General features: G+C 45.5%; 1 protein-coding gene across 4 annotated transcripts in view; it reads left to right on the top strand.

Annotated features, from left to right (window-relative positions):
* The window catches only part of GRIA1 (glutamate ionotropic receptor AMPA type subunit 1), a 305,570-nt gene that overhangs the window by 150,919 nt on the left and 140,247 nt on the right, over nt 1-14,404 (top strand). For 3 of the 4 annotated variants that reach the window (XM_027081484.1, XM_027081483.1, XM_027081482.1), the window contains exons 3-4: nt 10,173-10,412; nt 13,887-14,071. In XM_027081484.1, coding sequence (XP_026937285.1) covers nt 10,173-10,412; nt 13,887-14,071 — 425 coding nt within the window. The remainder of the gene's footprint in view (nt 1-10,172; nt 10,413-13,886; nt 14,072-14,404) is intronic. The other variant, XM_027081485.1, reaches the window with a different exon arrangement.

The following is a 14,404-nucleotide window of genomic DNA, read 5'->3' as shown; positions in this document are numbered from 1 at the left end:
CTGTAATACTACATGGTTGCATAGTTTTCTATGCAGGGTGAAAACGCCCTCGGTTCTGAATCCTTTAGACATGCTAAGGATTGAATTATGTAATGGGATGTAAACCTTCTTGCCAGGGAGCACTGTCTAAGGAGACTGGGTGTTGTGCGTGGAGTACATTAAGGTTGCCCGGGTTCTGGACGCCAGCCTAGGAGCACAGCTCTCATTCTCTACTGGCTTAAGATAACAGGGAGTGACAGAGTTCAGTGGGCTGAAGCAGGGGGAATTTGGACAAGGGGCAGGGGATAATGCATACCCCCCAAGCTCATGGTTGTGAGACAGTCAGCTAAATTTAGAAGACTGTGAAACAAGTAATATCACCAAGCATTTATGTTGATTCCCTGCCCAGCTCTATATAGGATACATCACATTGTACATACCAAGAAAAACCATAGAGTTGAAAGGCCTCTGCCTTCAAGGGAGCTTACACCTCAATTGTGGATGAAAGATATAAATACACAAAACGTCATTTAATAATATAAAGGAAGAATAATGAGTCCTCCCAATGCAAGAAATGCCATGGAAGCAAGATTAGGTCAATTGTCAAGAATAGCATCAATGGATCAATATAGGTGAATGACCTGCATTCATTCATTCTTCATCCTCTCATTTACCAGGAATACTCTGTAGCCATTGTGTGATGCCCTCTAGGGATTGTAAAGAATAACATAAGCTTTATGACGGCAGAGGCATCGTCTATGTTATTCACCACTCTGTTCCACAGCGTCTAACCCATCAGGAGACAGGCAACAGCAACTGAATGAGAAGTAACTCCTTACCTAACTTTGGTGTTCAGATGCATGTGACATTTACAGAGCTCCTTTATGGTCTCAGACTTTCACTTATATTATAAAATACTAGAAAATACAAATTTAGTAGACATCTGTTGGTTTGATATGCCTGACATCCATCTTCTCTCTGTCCACAATGTATTCATTTTCCTTTGGCAAGACTACTTCCTTAGTAATCTTAGGAAGATAATTAGTTAGTTTCCCTGCCTTCCCTCGACCAATGGATGACTCCCAACCTGAAAAAGGCCAGTCTCGAGCTGTGTGGAGCAGTGATCACAAATGGCTGGGGCAACAGTGACACTCTGAAGATACCGTCCATGAAATTCTCACATCTAGATTCCCCGAGCTCCTGCGATTTCTGTCTCTCTAAGGTCCAGTCTTTGAGCTGAGGGTCCCCCCTAACCTTTCTTCTTTTGTCTTCAGTTAGCATGCATTCATTTCTGTTCCCAGTCAAAGAACTCACACTAATAAAACATGAGGCCTTGATAAAAATTTGTAAGGGGCATACATTTCTAAGGACATTTAAGAGAGGGATGGAGACCTTTAGATTACAGTTAGAAATGGGGAGGCATGAGAGGTTCACAGAAGAGGTGGCATGTGAGCTGAACTTCTAAAGAATGGAAAGAATGTGGAGAGGAAGACAGCAGAAGTCAGGAAGGCTGTGCAGGCTAGAACAAGAGCGTGGGCAAAGGCCCAGAACCTAAAGCAAGCCCAGAAGCATCCAAGAACAGCAGCATCTACACTAGAACCTGATGAACTCCCTGGTCCATTTCTGCAGCCCCATTACACTTGAGTCAAAAGATGTTCCCTTTCCCATTCACTCATAACCACCTTCCCCTCTACTGCGTCTCCTCCACTGCCTTGAGCTACAGGATGTTAGAGCTGAAAGGTCTGGTAAGATCAGCTAGTACTGACCACCTCAGAGTAAGGTGATGTTCTAGGACTCTGCAGGTACCCAAGCCACACATGAAGTACCATACACCTTAGGGGAGCATTAAGTTTACCCAGAGAGTTATATGATCTGTTTTTCTTCACCTTCATTTCTACTGCTTTTCTCCTTTGTCCTACACTATGTCTACCCTGGCTTTCTATCTCTCAAACTCCTCAGTCTTTTCCTGAACCTTATTAAGAGCCTTTGTACCTTCTGTTCCTTCTGCCTGAAACTGTTTCCCTGGCCCTCTGTCTGGCCAGCTTCTTTTTATGGTTCCTTTTCTCAGCTTAAACGTTAGTGCCACAGAGAGGGTCTCCCTCACCGTCTTATCTAAAGGAGCCCCTCCAGCCACTCTCACATCATCCCATGTTATTGTCTTCGTAATGCAGTATCCCAAATAATCTTGCTGATTTGTGTGTCATCCCTCTCCCCTCTCTAGATCCTAAGCTCCGTGATGGCAGGTTTTCAGTGTTGTATCCCACTGGCACCCACTGCTGTCTAACATACACCATGTGCACAGGAAACATTTGTTGGAAGGGTGGATGAGTAGACAGATAGAAGAAAGAGAAATTCCCTGTCTATAGAACTAGACATCTCCAATGAGTACAGCCGTTTTATTGGAGGTATTTAACACATACACACACACACACACACACACACACACAAGAAACACTGATTTAGTGTAAACTTCATTGTCCAGATGGGGAAAATGCAGCCCAGAGAGAAAAAGGGGCTTGTTCATGGTTCCAGATTTGCTTCTTTGCGTTTACTTTTCCAGAACCATGCAGGCACCTGAAGAGTTTTCCAGCAGAACCTACAATCTCTCAGTCTGTTTGTCCTTCCGCTGTCCCTGGTTTCATATGTCAGCCCACAAGGTGAGTCTAATTCCAGGACCACTGAGCCCAGCCTTGATCTAATTCTTAGCCTCATGTACCGTGTCACATCTCAGTGGCTTTCAGTGCCTGGTAATTAACACTCATGTTTCATAATAAATGCACGAATCTGAGCAGGGGAGGATGCCTCCTCTTCCGCATCTCCCTCTGCTGCCCTGTCCCAACTGGGCTCCAAGGCCAGGGTGAAGAGAAGCCCTGTGAAGCTGAGATGAATCCAAAGCCAAAGGAAATGCAACATGGACACGAGACTCAGGGGCTTAACTTCTCTAGTCCTGGCAAGGCCCTTGGCAATCTGGTCACCACCCCACCCCCCAAATCTGTGCCAAACCCCCCACCCTAGTTGTACTGGCTTTTCTGGAGTTTCTCTAAGGTTCCTTCCTCTCTCTTACCTCATTGCCTTTGGATAAACTGGTCCCTCTACCTGGATATTGACACAGGTGCTTAGTACCGTGCGTGCCTGTAGTAAGTGCTCAGTAAACACTGGCTATACTGGTAGTTATGACCACTTATTCTGTGTTTAAACCCCTTACTACTCTCTCAAAATAACCTTTCTTTCCCTTAATTTAAAACTTACTGGACTTCCCCGGTGGTGCAGTGGTTAAGAATCCGCCTGCCAATGCAGGGAACACGGGTTTGAGCCCTGGTCCGGGAGGATCCCACATGACACGGAGCAACTAAGCCCGTGCGCCACAACTACTAAGCCTGCGCTCTAGAGCCCGTGAGCCACAACTACTGAGCCCACGTGCCACAACTACTGAAGTCTGTGCGCCTAGAGCCTGTGCTCCGCAACAAGAGAAGCCACCGCAATGAGAAGCCCGTGCACCACAACGAAGAGTAGCCCCCGCTCGCCACAACTAGAGAAAGCCCACGTGCAGCAACGAAGACCCAACGCAACCAAAAATCAATCAATCAATCAATAAAACGTAGAACTCTTGTCTAAGCTGTGAGAAGGCAGAAGACACACCTGTCTTGTGTCATCCCTGCATCCTGGTTTTCTGGCAATATTAGTTTCTGGTGCTCAAAAAATATTTGTTGATTTAACCAATGAACAATAAGGTTTTATCTAGTAAGTGACAGAGAAGCCCTGGACATGTCTCAGAACCCTAAATAACTGTTGTTTAGAGGAGATGGGGACAATTTATATCTATTATGGTAATTCACTACATGTCACTACCAGATCTTGGATGCAAGAGAGTGTAAGGGGACGGAGGGGCACTCTTACTGTCCTCTGAGCGACAGAAATAAAGCACATTTGATGTCACAAGGTTAGAGTCAGAGCAAGAATGTCATTCCCACCTGTAAGGACAGAATTATTGGAGAAGCAGGATGAGTGGCTAAAAGTCCCCCCACCTACACACACATACTTTCCATCTCCCTCCCCCAGAATGAAGCCATCCTGTCACCTCATTATCCACGATTTACCATGAGGCTGCCACATTTCCAGGGACTGCAGCCAGGAGCCAAGGAGGAATGTCGGTGTGAGAGGCCTTAAATGAAGTGACGATAAAAAAGAAGTTGCTAATACCAGGAGTTCCCTCCCTGGGAGAGAGCTGTCAGGGCGAGTGCCCAGAGCTGGGAGATTTATTGATATTAAGTGGATGGTGCCTTAACCAGGAGTGCTTATCAAAGAGGTCTGAGCAAAGCGATGATGGAATTGGACAGCCCGCACCCGTGCAGAGCGTGGGTTTTCCTGCCCTTGCCGGTGCCTGCCCTCCTGCCTCCCCAAGAGGGAATTCCTGGCCTCGTTTTTTACTTGCTCTGATTGTTGGACACATTCCGCTACAGAATCTCTTAGAGGCAGGGACCTCGGAATCTGACACTCTGGCAGGGTTCCCTGAATGTGCGACAGCTTTTCTCTCTGCCAGGTCTCTGCTGTCGCTCTCCCTTCTACCCGAAATACTCTTTATGCGCAAGCAACTGCACCATACTCCCCTTGCTCCCTCTCCTGGCTGATGCCCAGTTCTCTTTCAAGGTCAAAGCTGCACTTCCTCTTGGAAGCCTTCTCTGAGGTCCCCAAAGGCTGGGCCTAGGTGGCTCTGCCTGAACCCCGACCTCATCCCTGCCACAGCACTTACAGGGAAGTGTAATTCACTGGCTCGGTGTCGGCCTCTCCCACTGTCAAGGTGACGTCGAAGTGGGGGCTTGCCTTTTTCAATACTGCATGTCCACTGCCTAACACGGAGTCTCACGAGTGGTAGATGCTGGATGTCCAGAGGTGGATGGACACATGTATGGACCATCAGAAGGAGAGATGTGTGTGTATATGCTCTGCGTGATCCCCAGGGACAAGAGGGGAATGCAGCGAGCACCACCCAGTTTTGTTCTGTTTTGCTTTATTAATTTTTACTGGAGCTTAGTTGCTTTACAATGTTGTGTTAGTGTCTGCTGTACAGCAAAGTGAATCAGCTACACATATACATATATCCCATCTTTTTTTGGATTTCCTTCCTGTTTAGGTCACCACAGAGCACTGAGTAGAGCTCCCTGTGCTGTACAGTAGGTTCTCATTACTTATCTATTTTATACACAGTAGTGTATATATGTCAATCCCAATTTCCCAGTTCATCCCACACCCCCTTCCCCACTTGGTATCCATACGTTTCTTCTCTACATCTGTGTCTGTATTTCTGCTTTGCAAGTAAGTTCACCTGTACAATGTTTCTAGATTCCACGTGTAAGCAATATTATACGACGTTTGTTTTTCTCTTTCTGACTTACTTCACTCTGTATGACAGTCTCTAGGTTTTGTTTTAATATCAACAGACCCTAATGCAGTAATGCGTCTTGATCTGGCAACAGAGGCAGGCAGAGTGCTACCTGAGAGGATTTTCTAGAAGCTGAAGCTGTCCCATATGCCATGACTGTTTCTTTCCAATATTGTTGGAGGGAGGGAAGGGGTGGCATATCACAGAAGCCAAGAGCTCAAGCCTTGTGGTCTGACGGGTGGAGTTCAGAACTCAGCTTTGCACTGTGCTGGCCCCGGGCCTGCCCTTCCCAATTTGTAACCTACCTCACAGGGTGAAAGGAGTCAATGCACGGGAACGTCCTTGGCACGATGTCTGGCACCTCGTAAGTGCTCAAACGTCAGCTCCTAATTGCTACTGTCAGAGGCACTATATGCACCACTGCTGTCTTAAATGGAGGACACGCACACAGTCCCACCTACTCTCATTCACTGTCAGCCTGCGAGTCTGACTGGACCAGTACACAGCAGGGTTGCAAGAGGCTGCTTTTCAGTGTTCCCTTTTCTCCCCTCGGGCTTGCTGTACCTGACAATACAAGGCTCCACCTCTAGCCCCCTTTCTGATTTGCCTTCTCTCACCTACTCTCTACTAGGTAACTAACTCACCTATATCACATTAAAAATTGTGTCTTAAATACAACTCAACACTCTGAATGCACCTGGATTTAGTGCTAGGATTCTATTACAGTCGGATCCAAGAACTCAGAGCCTTTATCTGATTTCTAGGTTTGAAAACCTGCACCGGAGGTCGCTAAAAGTCTGACCAGCAAATAACCAAAGTGTGCTCAATCAGTGAATATTTTTCAACTACTGAGACTAGAACGTAGACTGTTGGAGCCTGAAGAGATGTTAACTCTTACGGGGTTCAAAGCACCAATTTACAGATGGAAACTGAGGCGCAGGGAGAGCCTGGGATTGGCTCAAGGTCACATAATACTGTGCTGTGATAAAACTAAAAAGAGAAGCCTCCAGGTCTTCTGGCATCTAATCTAGTACTTTTTCTACAAGACCAAGTTATCTTTTCCAATTGAATATTTACTGTGACAGATTTAAAGAAATGTGCTACAACTAATTATATTTCTGAACGTGTAACCAATTATGCATTCTCCCACAGGCCTTGGGGCCTACAGACTCTTAGTCTCTCCCTCTCCCTCGCTGTTGCTGCTCAGGCCTAGCTGAAATGAGGAGCCAGATTGAAGGTCAAATGCTGAGCAACTCGGAGGACCAGGGTCCACTTGAGTAAATCCAGGCCAGGCTACCTCCAAGCCATGCTCTTTTAGGGAGCTCTGGTTAAACGTACCCGCTTAGCCTTAGAGGATAACACACTCAATTTAAGGGAAAAGAGATTTGCAAAAGGGAAAGATAGGGAGATAATTCAAGGATGGGGGAAACATCCTGGACTCTGTGTGTGTAAGGATTCGATCGTGCCTATCTGCGCCCATTTCTTCCACCCCATCTTACCCATTCCTCCTCTACTTCTAAAGTTTCAGCAAGAAACACTGGCCACGAGGGCCCCAGAGACCCAACTAAAGGTGTGAAACCAAGTAGATGTCATCAGGGAATAGATCGGGAACATGAGATTTATATCCCCCCAGATAATATTTCATTGCAGCATGGAAAGTAAAGATCCTAAAAATACCGCAGAGAGCATATTATAATATGCTAATGGGGTTCATATGTGCTCGCCATACACACCTCACCCGGTAAGATGAATTGTGCTTTTTGACAAATCTACATCTAACACAGGGAGAATAATATACAGTGTATGCTTCCTGGTGGAGAAATCCATATTTATGGAAATCTCGATTCTGGCAATTACAATAGACACTTAAAGACAGCACCTGTTGTCGGCTGCAAGTGGCTGGAGCGTCCTCGTTAGGGTGAAAGAGAAAAGAGTGCGAGTAGTGGAGGATAAATAGCTACTTCAGGAGATGCCTACCCAGAACAGGGGAGGAAGAGGTCCAGGGTGATCCAACGGTTCCTCCTCATTCCCTAGTGCAGTGCTCTCGTCAAGCACTCATCATTCATTCAACAAACATTTACTAAGCACCTACCATGTCCCAGGCATTATGCTGGCTTTGGGGCATAAATGAGACCCCTGTTTTTAGGGAATTAACACTGACCGGAACAGTCACAGATACATACAAGTAAAAAAAGAAAACACCTTCAAATAATAATAATTCAAGCATGAAAGATAAGACAGGAGGATGTGATAGAGACTTACAGAGGGTTGAGGGGAGGGTGGAATCACTATTTAGAAGAGGTGATGAAGGAAGTCCTGTTCAAGGAGGTGAGATTTGAGTTGAGATAAAATTGCTGAAAAGGAGTGAGCATTGCAGAGAAGTAAGGGAAGAGCACTGCAGGTGGAGCGCAGAGTCTCCAGGGCAGAACAAGTGTGGAGGCCGGAGGCACAGAACAAAGGCCAGGTGGCTAAGCAGGGAGCGAGGGCAGCGGTGTGAGGCAGGAGGGGGCAAAGGGACAGGTCACTGTGCCTCTGAGTCATGGTCAAATGTTTGGAGATTTTTCCTGTGTGCAGTGGGAAACCTCAAAATTTGTAAGAGGTTTTTGCACAAGGAAGGGAAACAGTGTGTTTTCTTTGTTTTTTGGGGTTTTTTTTTAATTAAAAGGATCCCTCTGGTTTCTCGGTGGAGGATGAACATCACTACTGAAAACCAAATGCCATAAAGCTGAAGTCCATGAGGGCCACCTTTGGATACCAGGAGGGCCGTGGAGTGGGTTAAGAGCAGGCATATGAGGTTCTGGTTTCAAAGAGTGGTCAGTCAATGGACTGGGAACCTTGAGAAGCAGTGCATGCCCAGTAATTCAGTGTGCAAGCAGATGTTAGGGGTTGGAATTAACATATACACACTACTATACATAAAATAGACAATTAACAAGGGTCTACTTGTTCCCTATAGCACAGGGAACTCTATATTCTGTAATAACCTATATGGGAAAAGAATCTGAAAAAGAATGGTTATATGTATATGTATAACTGAATCACTTTGCTGTACACCTAAAACTAACACATCGTAAATCAACTATACTCCAATATACAATAAAAATTAAATTTACACACACACACACACACACACACACACACAATAAAGGGCACCTGCCAGGTTTCCTGTAGATGGTATGCTGGGTTACCCTGGAAGTTAGACAGATGACTTGTATGCTTCCATTACAGTCTTTAAAAGATTATCTTTCAGGGACATGAAGGGAGGGTCTAGGGACTGACTGAGAACCTAGACTCAGTAGGCAACTGGGTCCCAGTGGCTAATGGCATTCTTTAGTGCAGCGTGGCCCAGTGAATCAGTAACATGTTAAAAAGTATTCACCAACAAAGGGTCCTGGGGGCGTATGGATTTGAGAAAATCCGTGTTAAAGTTGAACAAGATTCCTCTCCATCTTTTATGTAGCTGGTATGCAGTTTGAAACTCCAAGAGGAGGACAGGGTTTGCACCATTTCCCAAATTTCTCTGAGCAAAGAAGCCTTTTCTTTGTTAAGGAGCATTCTGCGGGGCTAATGTTCATGGAACACATCTGGGCAGTGTTCATGGAGCGTAATTTGAGAGCCCACCTACAAAGGCAGCACGGGGTCACGGAAGCAGGTGATATGGTAAAGAGAGCAGAGGATCTAGGAATAGCAACGTTATCATCTTAAAAGAAAATTGATAATACCAAAGTCACAGGGTTGTGATGAGAACTAAACAGCTTACCATATATGGCAGAGCACCCTAAAACACAGTCACTGTGATGAGGAGGACTCGTTTGCCTCACCGTCCATATCAAGATGGTAATTTTCAGGCACTGGGGTTGGCATTGGGGTTGATCACTTGACTGGGGCAAAGTCTATGAACCCTTATCCTGTATCACATATTATAATGAAGTTTAGTAGCTGAATTACCTGGACTTAGCCCCATAACCTTGGGGCTAACTTTTTAGCATTATATTCTAACCAGCAGCGTAACCGAACACAAACCAGTACTGGTAACTGCACTGGGATCTTACAAAATAGCTCCTGTGAGGGTGCTCACACAGCTAAGCTACTACTGTGGCTGATAAACTGCGGGGCGGGGGGCTGAAGAATCAGCCAGGAGGATGTACAAACACAAGACGAACATCAGCAGAGAAATGTACACTGAAAACTAAGGGCTGGCTGGGAAAATCTTGTTTTCTTAAACGTGTATCAGCACCAAGCTGACAGACCTTCTTCCTAAGGCATCTTATTATGCTTTGCCTTGACGTGATGGGCAGTGTCACAGACAGATCGCTGGATTGGGTTCAAGATACCTGCCTAACTCAGATACGGTCTAGCTGTGCTACCATATTGGACATGTTCATTAACTTTCTGAGCCTTGGTTTTCCCCTTTAAAAAATGACCCAGCCATCCTTTTCCTACCTTAATAAAGGCATTGTACAGATAAAGTGAAAGAGCATACAAAACAGCTTTGCATACATTTATAATTAATAACCATGACAACATTTGGTATGGAATTGGTACCTAATAAACATTGGATTCGACAGATGGATGGGTGGGTTGGACAGATGATTGGGTGAATGGATGCAGAGATGGGTAAAATGGATGGACAGTTGGACAGATTGGTGGGTTGAAAGAAGGGAGTGATGGATTTGTTGGATGGGTGGATGGCTAGATAACAGATGGATGATGGGTTGGATGGACAGACTAGTGGATGATTTCGTTTTAGAGCCACCTGACAGCATGTTTGCAGTATCTTCTATCCATTAATTTTTCTCTTCTCCTCTTCCAGTCTGTTCCCAGTTCTCTAAAGGAGTCTATGCCATCTTTGGGTTTTATGAACGGAGGACTGTCAACATGCTGACCTCCTTCTGCGGGGCCCTCCATGTCTGCTTCATTACACCAAGCTTTCCTGTTGACACATCCAACCAGTTTGTCCTTCAGCTGCGTCCCGAGCTGCAGGATGCCCTCATCAGTATCATCGACCATTACAAGTGGCAAAAATTTGTCTACATTTATGATGCTGACCGGGGTAAGCCAGGGGAGGGGGACTGTGGAGGGATGAAGAGAAAATTATCAGCAGGAAGAATTATGGTGCCTCTCTGCCTTCTTGAAAGGCAGGGATCACGGAGGAATGATCCAGAAATGTTTTATGTCTGTGAACTGAATTTTTGGTAACTAATCTATAACTCACATGTGGAAACACATCCTTTGAGAGAATAACCGTCTTAACACCCCATGTCACTCTACAGCTTACCAAGTTTCCATGGCTCCTGAGCCCAGACTCAAAGTCCAAGGACCTCAGTTGAATGGCTCATGGCTCATGGCTCATGGCTCATGACATGGCTTTTAGGAGCATAGATTCTGGAGTCAGGCAGACCTGCATCTGAATTCTATGTTCCCTCCTCTCCAGCTGTTTGACTTTGGGCAAGCTCTCTCTGCCTCAGTTCGACCACTTCTGTAATGGGGATAAAATTCTCTATTCCTTCGTTTTTTCATCTCTGTAATGAAGATAAAACCAGTCTCTACATCATACAGTTGTGAGGACTGAATGAGACAATGACTAGAAAGGGCCTGTACAGTGCCTACAACATAATCAATGTGCAGGGTCTTCTATATATGTAAACCGCTGTCATCATCATCACCAGCATCAACATCAACCTTCCCAGGCCTTTCTAATTCTGCCTCCACCTGAATTTTGAATTTTCCACTCCATTTTCTAAATGTTTCCAATACTTTTTTCTTCTCTGCATCTTGACTCAAACAATTCCAGTTTCTGGGATGCACTTCCCTTCTCAAATCTACATATGCAAATTCTTCCTTTCTTTTGCAACCTACTGGAACACCACTTTCTCTATTTCCTGACCTTCTAAATGGAAACTCTCTTCTTTTTTCTAACTCCTGTGTTGCTTCTGTTGTACTGTCCTACCTTCCCCTGGTATACTAAATAGTCCTGTAAGAACTCAGTCATTACTGTTGTAAATAAATAAATGGATCATACAAGGTCTGGAAAGTGAGGCACAGGAATTTTGCCCTGAGCAAAAAGGAGGTTTTATAGAAGTTTGCCTTTAGGGAGGCTTACAAGACTTTTGAATAGGAGAGTGCTTTGTGAAATGGTTTTTCAGGAAGAGTTAGGCAGGGTTATTCAATGAGAATTAGCTGGCAGGAGAGGCCAGAAGCACTCTATTTTCTTCAATTTTCCCTTCTCTCTATTTTAATGATTTCCCTTCTCAGACAAGCAGCCATTATGAGGATGACCTGCAGAAGGGCTATTTCAGGTCAGTTTTGTGGCATAATGAGGCTTGAGGTCTGGAAGTTGCATAGACAGAAAAATGTAACTTTCATTATAGAGGATCATCTCTGGGGTCAGTCAGCAAAGCGCCCATACTCAAAGGGGCTCCGCCTACCTCACAATTCTGAACTCAGAGTTCTGCCATTTGCTAGCTGTACGGGCTTGGGCCAATGACTAAATCTCTCTGAACCTCCATTTCCACACTTGTGAAACATGGATAATAACGGTACCTACCTCAGAGAATTAAGTGAATTGAAGACAGGAAAGCTAACAGGGCAATGCCAGACACATAGTAAACTTTCAGTGAACGTGAGACTTAAGCACACCAACCTTATACTTTAAAAAACAAAAAGGAAGAAACAACAGAATCAATCTACAGATGATTCTTTATGCCAGGCACCATACTGGTCACTATGGGAGGGATTAGCAATGTTATTGGAAGACAGAAATGATGTATGTGCAAAAGATTGATTAATAATGCAAGAGTGAAATATGAAATAACCATCTGTTGCAGGCGGAACACTGACCTTCCCCTCTCCGCCAAAGACATCTGTGTTCTAATTCCTGGAACCTGTGAATATGTTATGTTAAATGGCAAGAGGGATTAAGGTTACAGATGGAATTCACACTGCTAATCGACTGACCTTAGAACAGAGAGATGGGCTTCTCTGGTGGCGCAGTGGTTAAGAATCTGCCTGCCGATGCAGGGGACACGGGGTCGAGCCCTGGTCCAGGAAGATCCCACATGCCGCGGAGCAACTAAGCCCATGCGTCACAACTACTGAGCCTGTGCTCTAGAGCCCATAAGCCACAACTACTGAGCCCGCGTGCCACAGCTACTGAAGCCCATGCACCTAGAGCCTGTGCTCCACAACAAGAGAAGCCACGACAATGAGAAGCCGGCACATCACAACGAAGAGTAGCCCCCGCTCGCCGCAACTAGAGAAAGCCCGCGCACAGGAATGAAGACCCAACACAGCCAAAAATAAAAACAAATAAATTAATTAATTTAAAAAAAAAACAGAGAGATTATCCTGGATTATTTGGGTGAGCTCAGTGTAATCACAAGGGTCCTTAAGCGTGCAAGTTGAAGGCAGAAGAGTCAGGGTCAGAGTATAATGTGAGAGACTCAACCAGTCACTGCTGGTTTTGCAGCTGGAAGGGGCTATACACCAAGGAGAGCGGGCACCCGCCAGAATCAGAAAAGGCAAGAGGGCTTCCCTGGTGGCGCAGTGGTTGAGAGTCCACCTGACGATGCAGGGGACGCGGGTTCGTGCCCCGGTCCGGGAGGATCCCACATGTCGCGGAGCGGCTGGGCCCGTGAGCCATGGCCACTGAGCCTGCGCTCCGCAATGGGAGAGGCCACAACAGTGAGAGGCCCGCGTACCGCAAAAAAAAAGAAAAGGCAAGAACAATTTCTCCGCTCGAACCTCCGGAAAATAACACAGCCCTGCCAATAACTTGAATTTAGCTCAAGGAGATTCGTTCCACACATCCGACCTCTGGCAGTATAAGATGATAAATATGTTGTTTGAAGCCACTATGTTTACAATAATTTGTTACAGCCGCAGTAGGAAACTAATACACCATCTATGTCCCAAAGATGAAACAAAGCAGTATTGAGTAATGGAGTCCTCTATCCTTTAGCTATATATCAGAAGAGAGTAGCTTAATTCAGTACACATTGATTGAATACCTACTGTGTGACAGGCAAAGCACTAGGTACTGAGGTATATTGAACATTCGTAAACGTGGTTGACAATTAGGTGCTGTTTAGATATCACGTTAGCACATTTAATCAGCAGTTGCTAAACACCTAACAGTAATCAATGTTTATAAAACCCTTGCCATGCTGGAGACATTCTCATTCAATCCTCATGATGACAGTGCGAGGTGGACATCATTAACATCACCCTTTTACTGCTGAAGACACTAAATTGTAGCCAGGTGAATTAGTCCGTACAAGATCATTTAACTAGTATATTTGTAGCATCAGGATTTGAGCCTCAGATTCGATGTTTAATCACTGACTCTATTGCGTGCTATGTTCTGCAAACAGAAACACAAAACAGACGCAGAACCTGACCTCGGTGAGCTCAGACTTGCACAGAGCAAGCTGGAGCTGAGTTTAGTGGAGGAGCGGGGTTGGCGGAAGTGGGGTGATGCCTGTGGATCCTGACTGCCACCTCTCTGTCCTACTCACCCGACCTCCAGGTCTGTCCGTCCTGCAGAAAGTCCTAGACACAGCGGCCGAGAAGAACTGGCAGGTGACAGCCGTCAACATTTTGACAACCACAGAGGAAGGATACCGGATGCTCTTCCAGGACCTGGAGAAGAAAAAGGAGAGGCTGGTGGTGGTGGACTGTGAATCCGAGCGCCTCAGTGCTATCCTGGGCCAGGTAGTGAGTGCAGCAAAGTGCCCTCAGGGTGGGCGTGGGAGACAGCTCATGAGCGAGCGGGGTGACCCTTTGCCTTTGGTGTTACAAAGAGAGTTCTTGACTAGATGAAACCAGAGGCCTGCCTTCTCACATTCTGTAATTCATACAGTTTAATTCTGCCATGTTACGAAATAGCACAAACAGTGGGAGCCTTCACGCAGGACTTCAAATGGTTCTCGGATCAGTTAACCAAAAACTTACCTCCAGTGCTTCCTTTTCTTGTTAAAAAGCAAAACACATTGCATTTTAGAGTTTGTAAACTGCTATTACAACCTGTAGAGCCAGATTCCTGGC

Source organism: Aethalodelphis obliquidens, unplaced genomic scaffold (genome assembly GCF_003676395.1).
Source record: "Aethalodelphis obliquidens isolate GAN/ISIS:26980383/991018 unplaced genomic scaffold, ASM367639v1 scaffold45, whole genome shotgun sequence".
Taxonomy (NCBI): Eukaryota; Metazoa; Chordata; class Mammalia; order Artiodactyla; family Delphinidae; genus Aethalodelphis; species Aethalodelphis obliquidens.
This window is presented reverse-complemented; position numbering and strand designations above follow the sequence as displayed.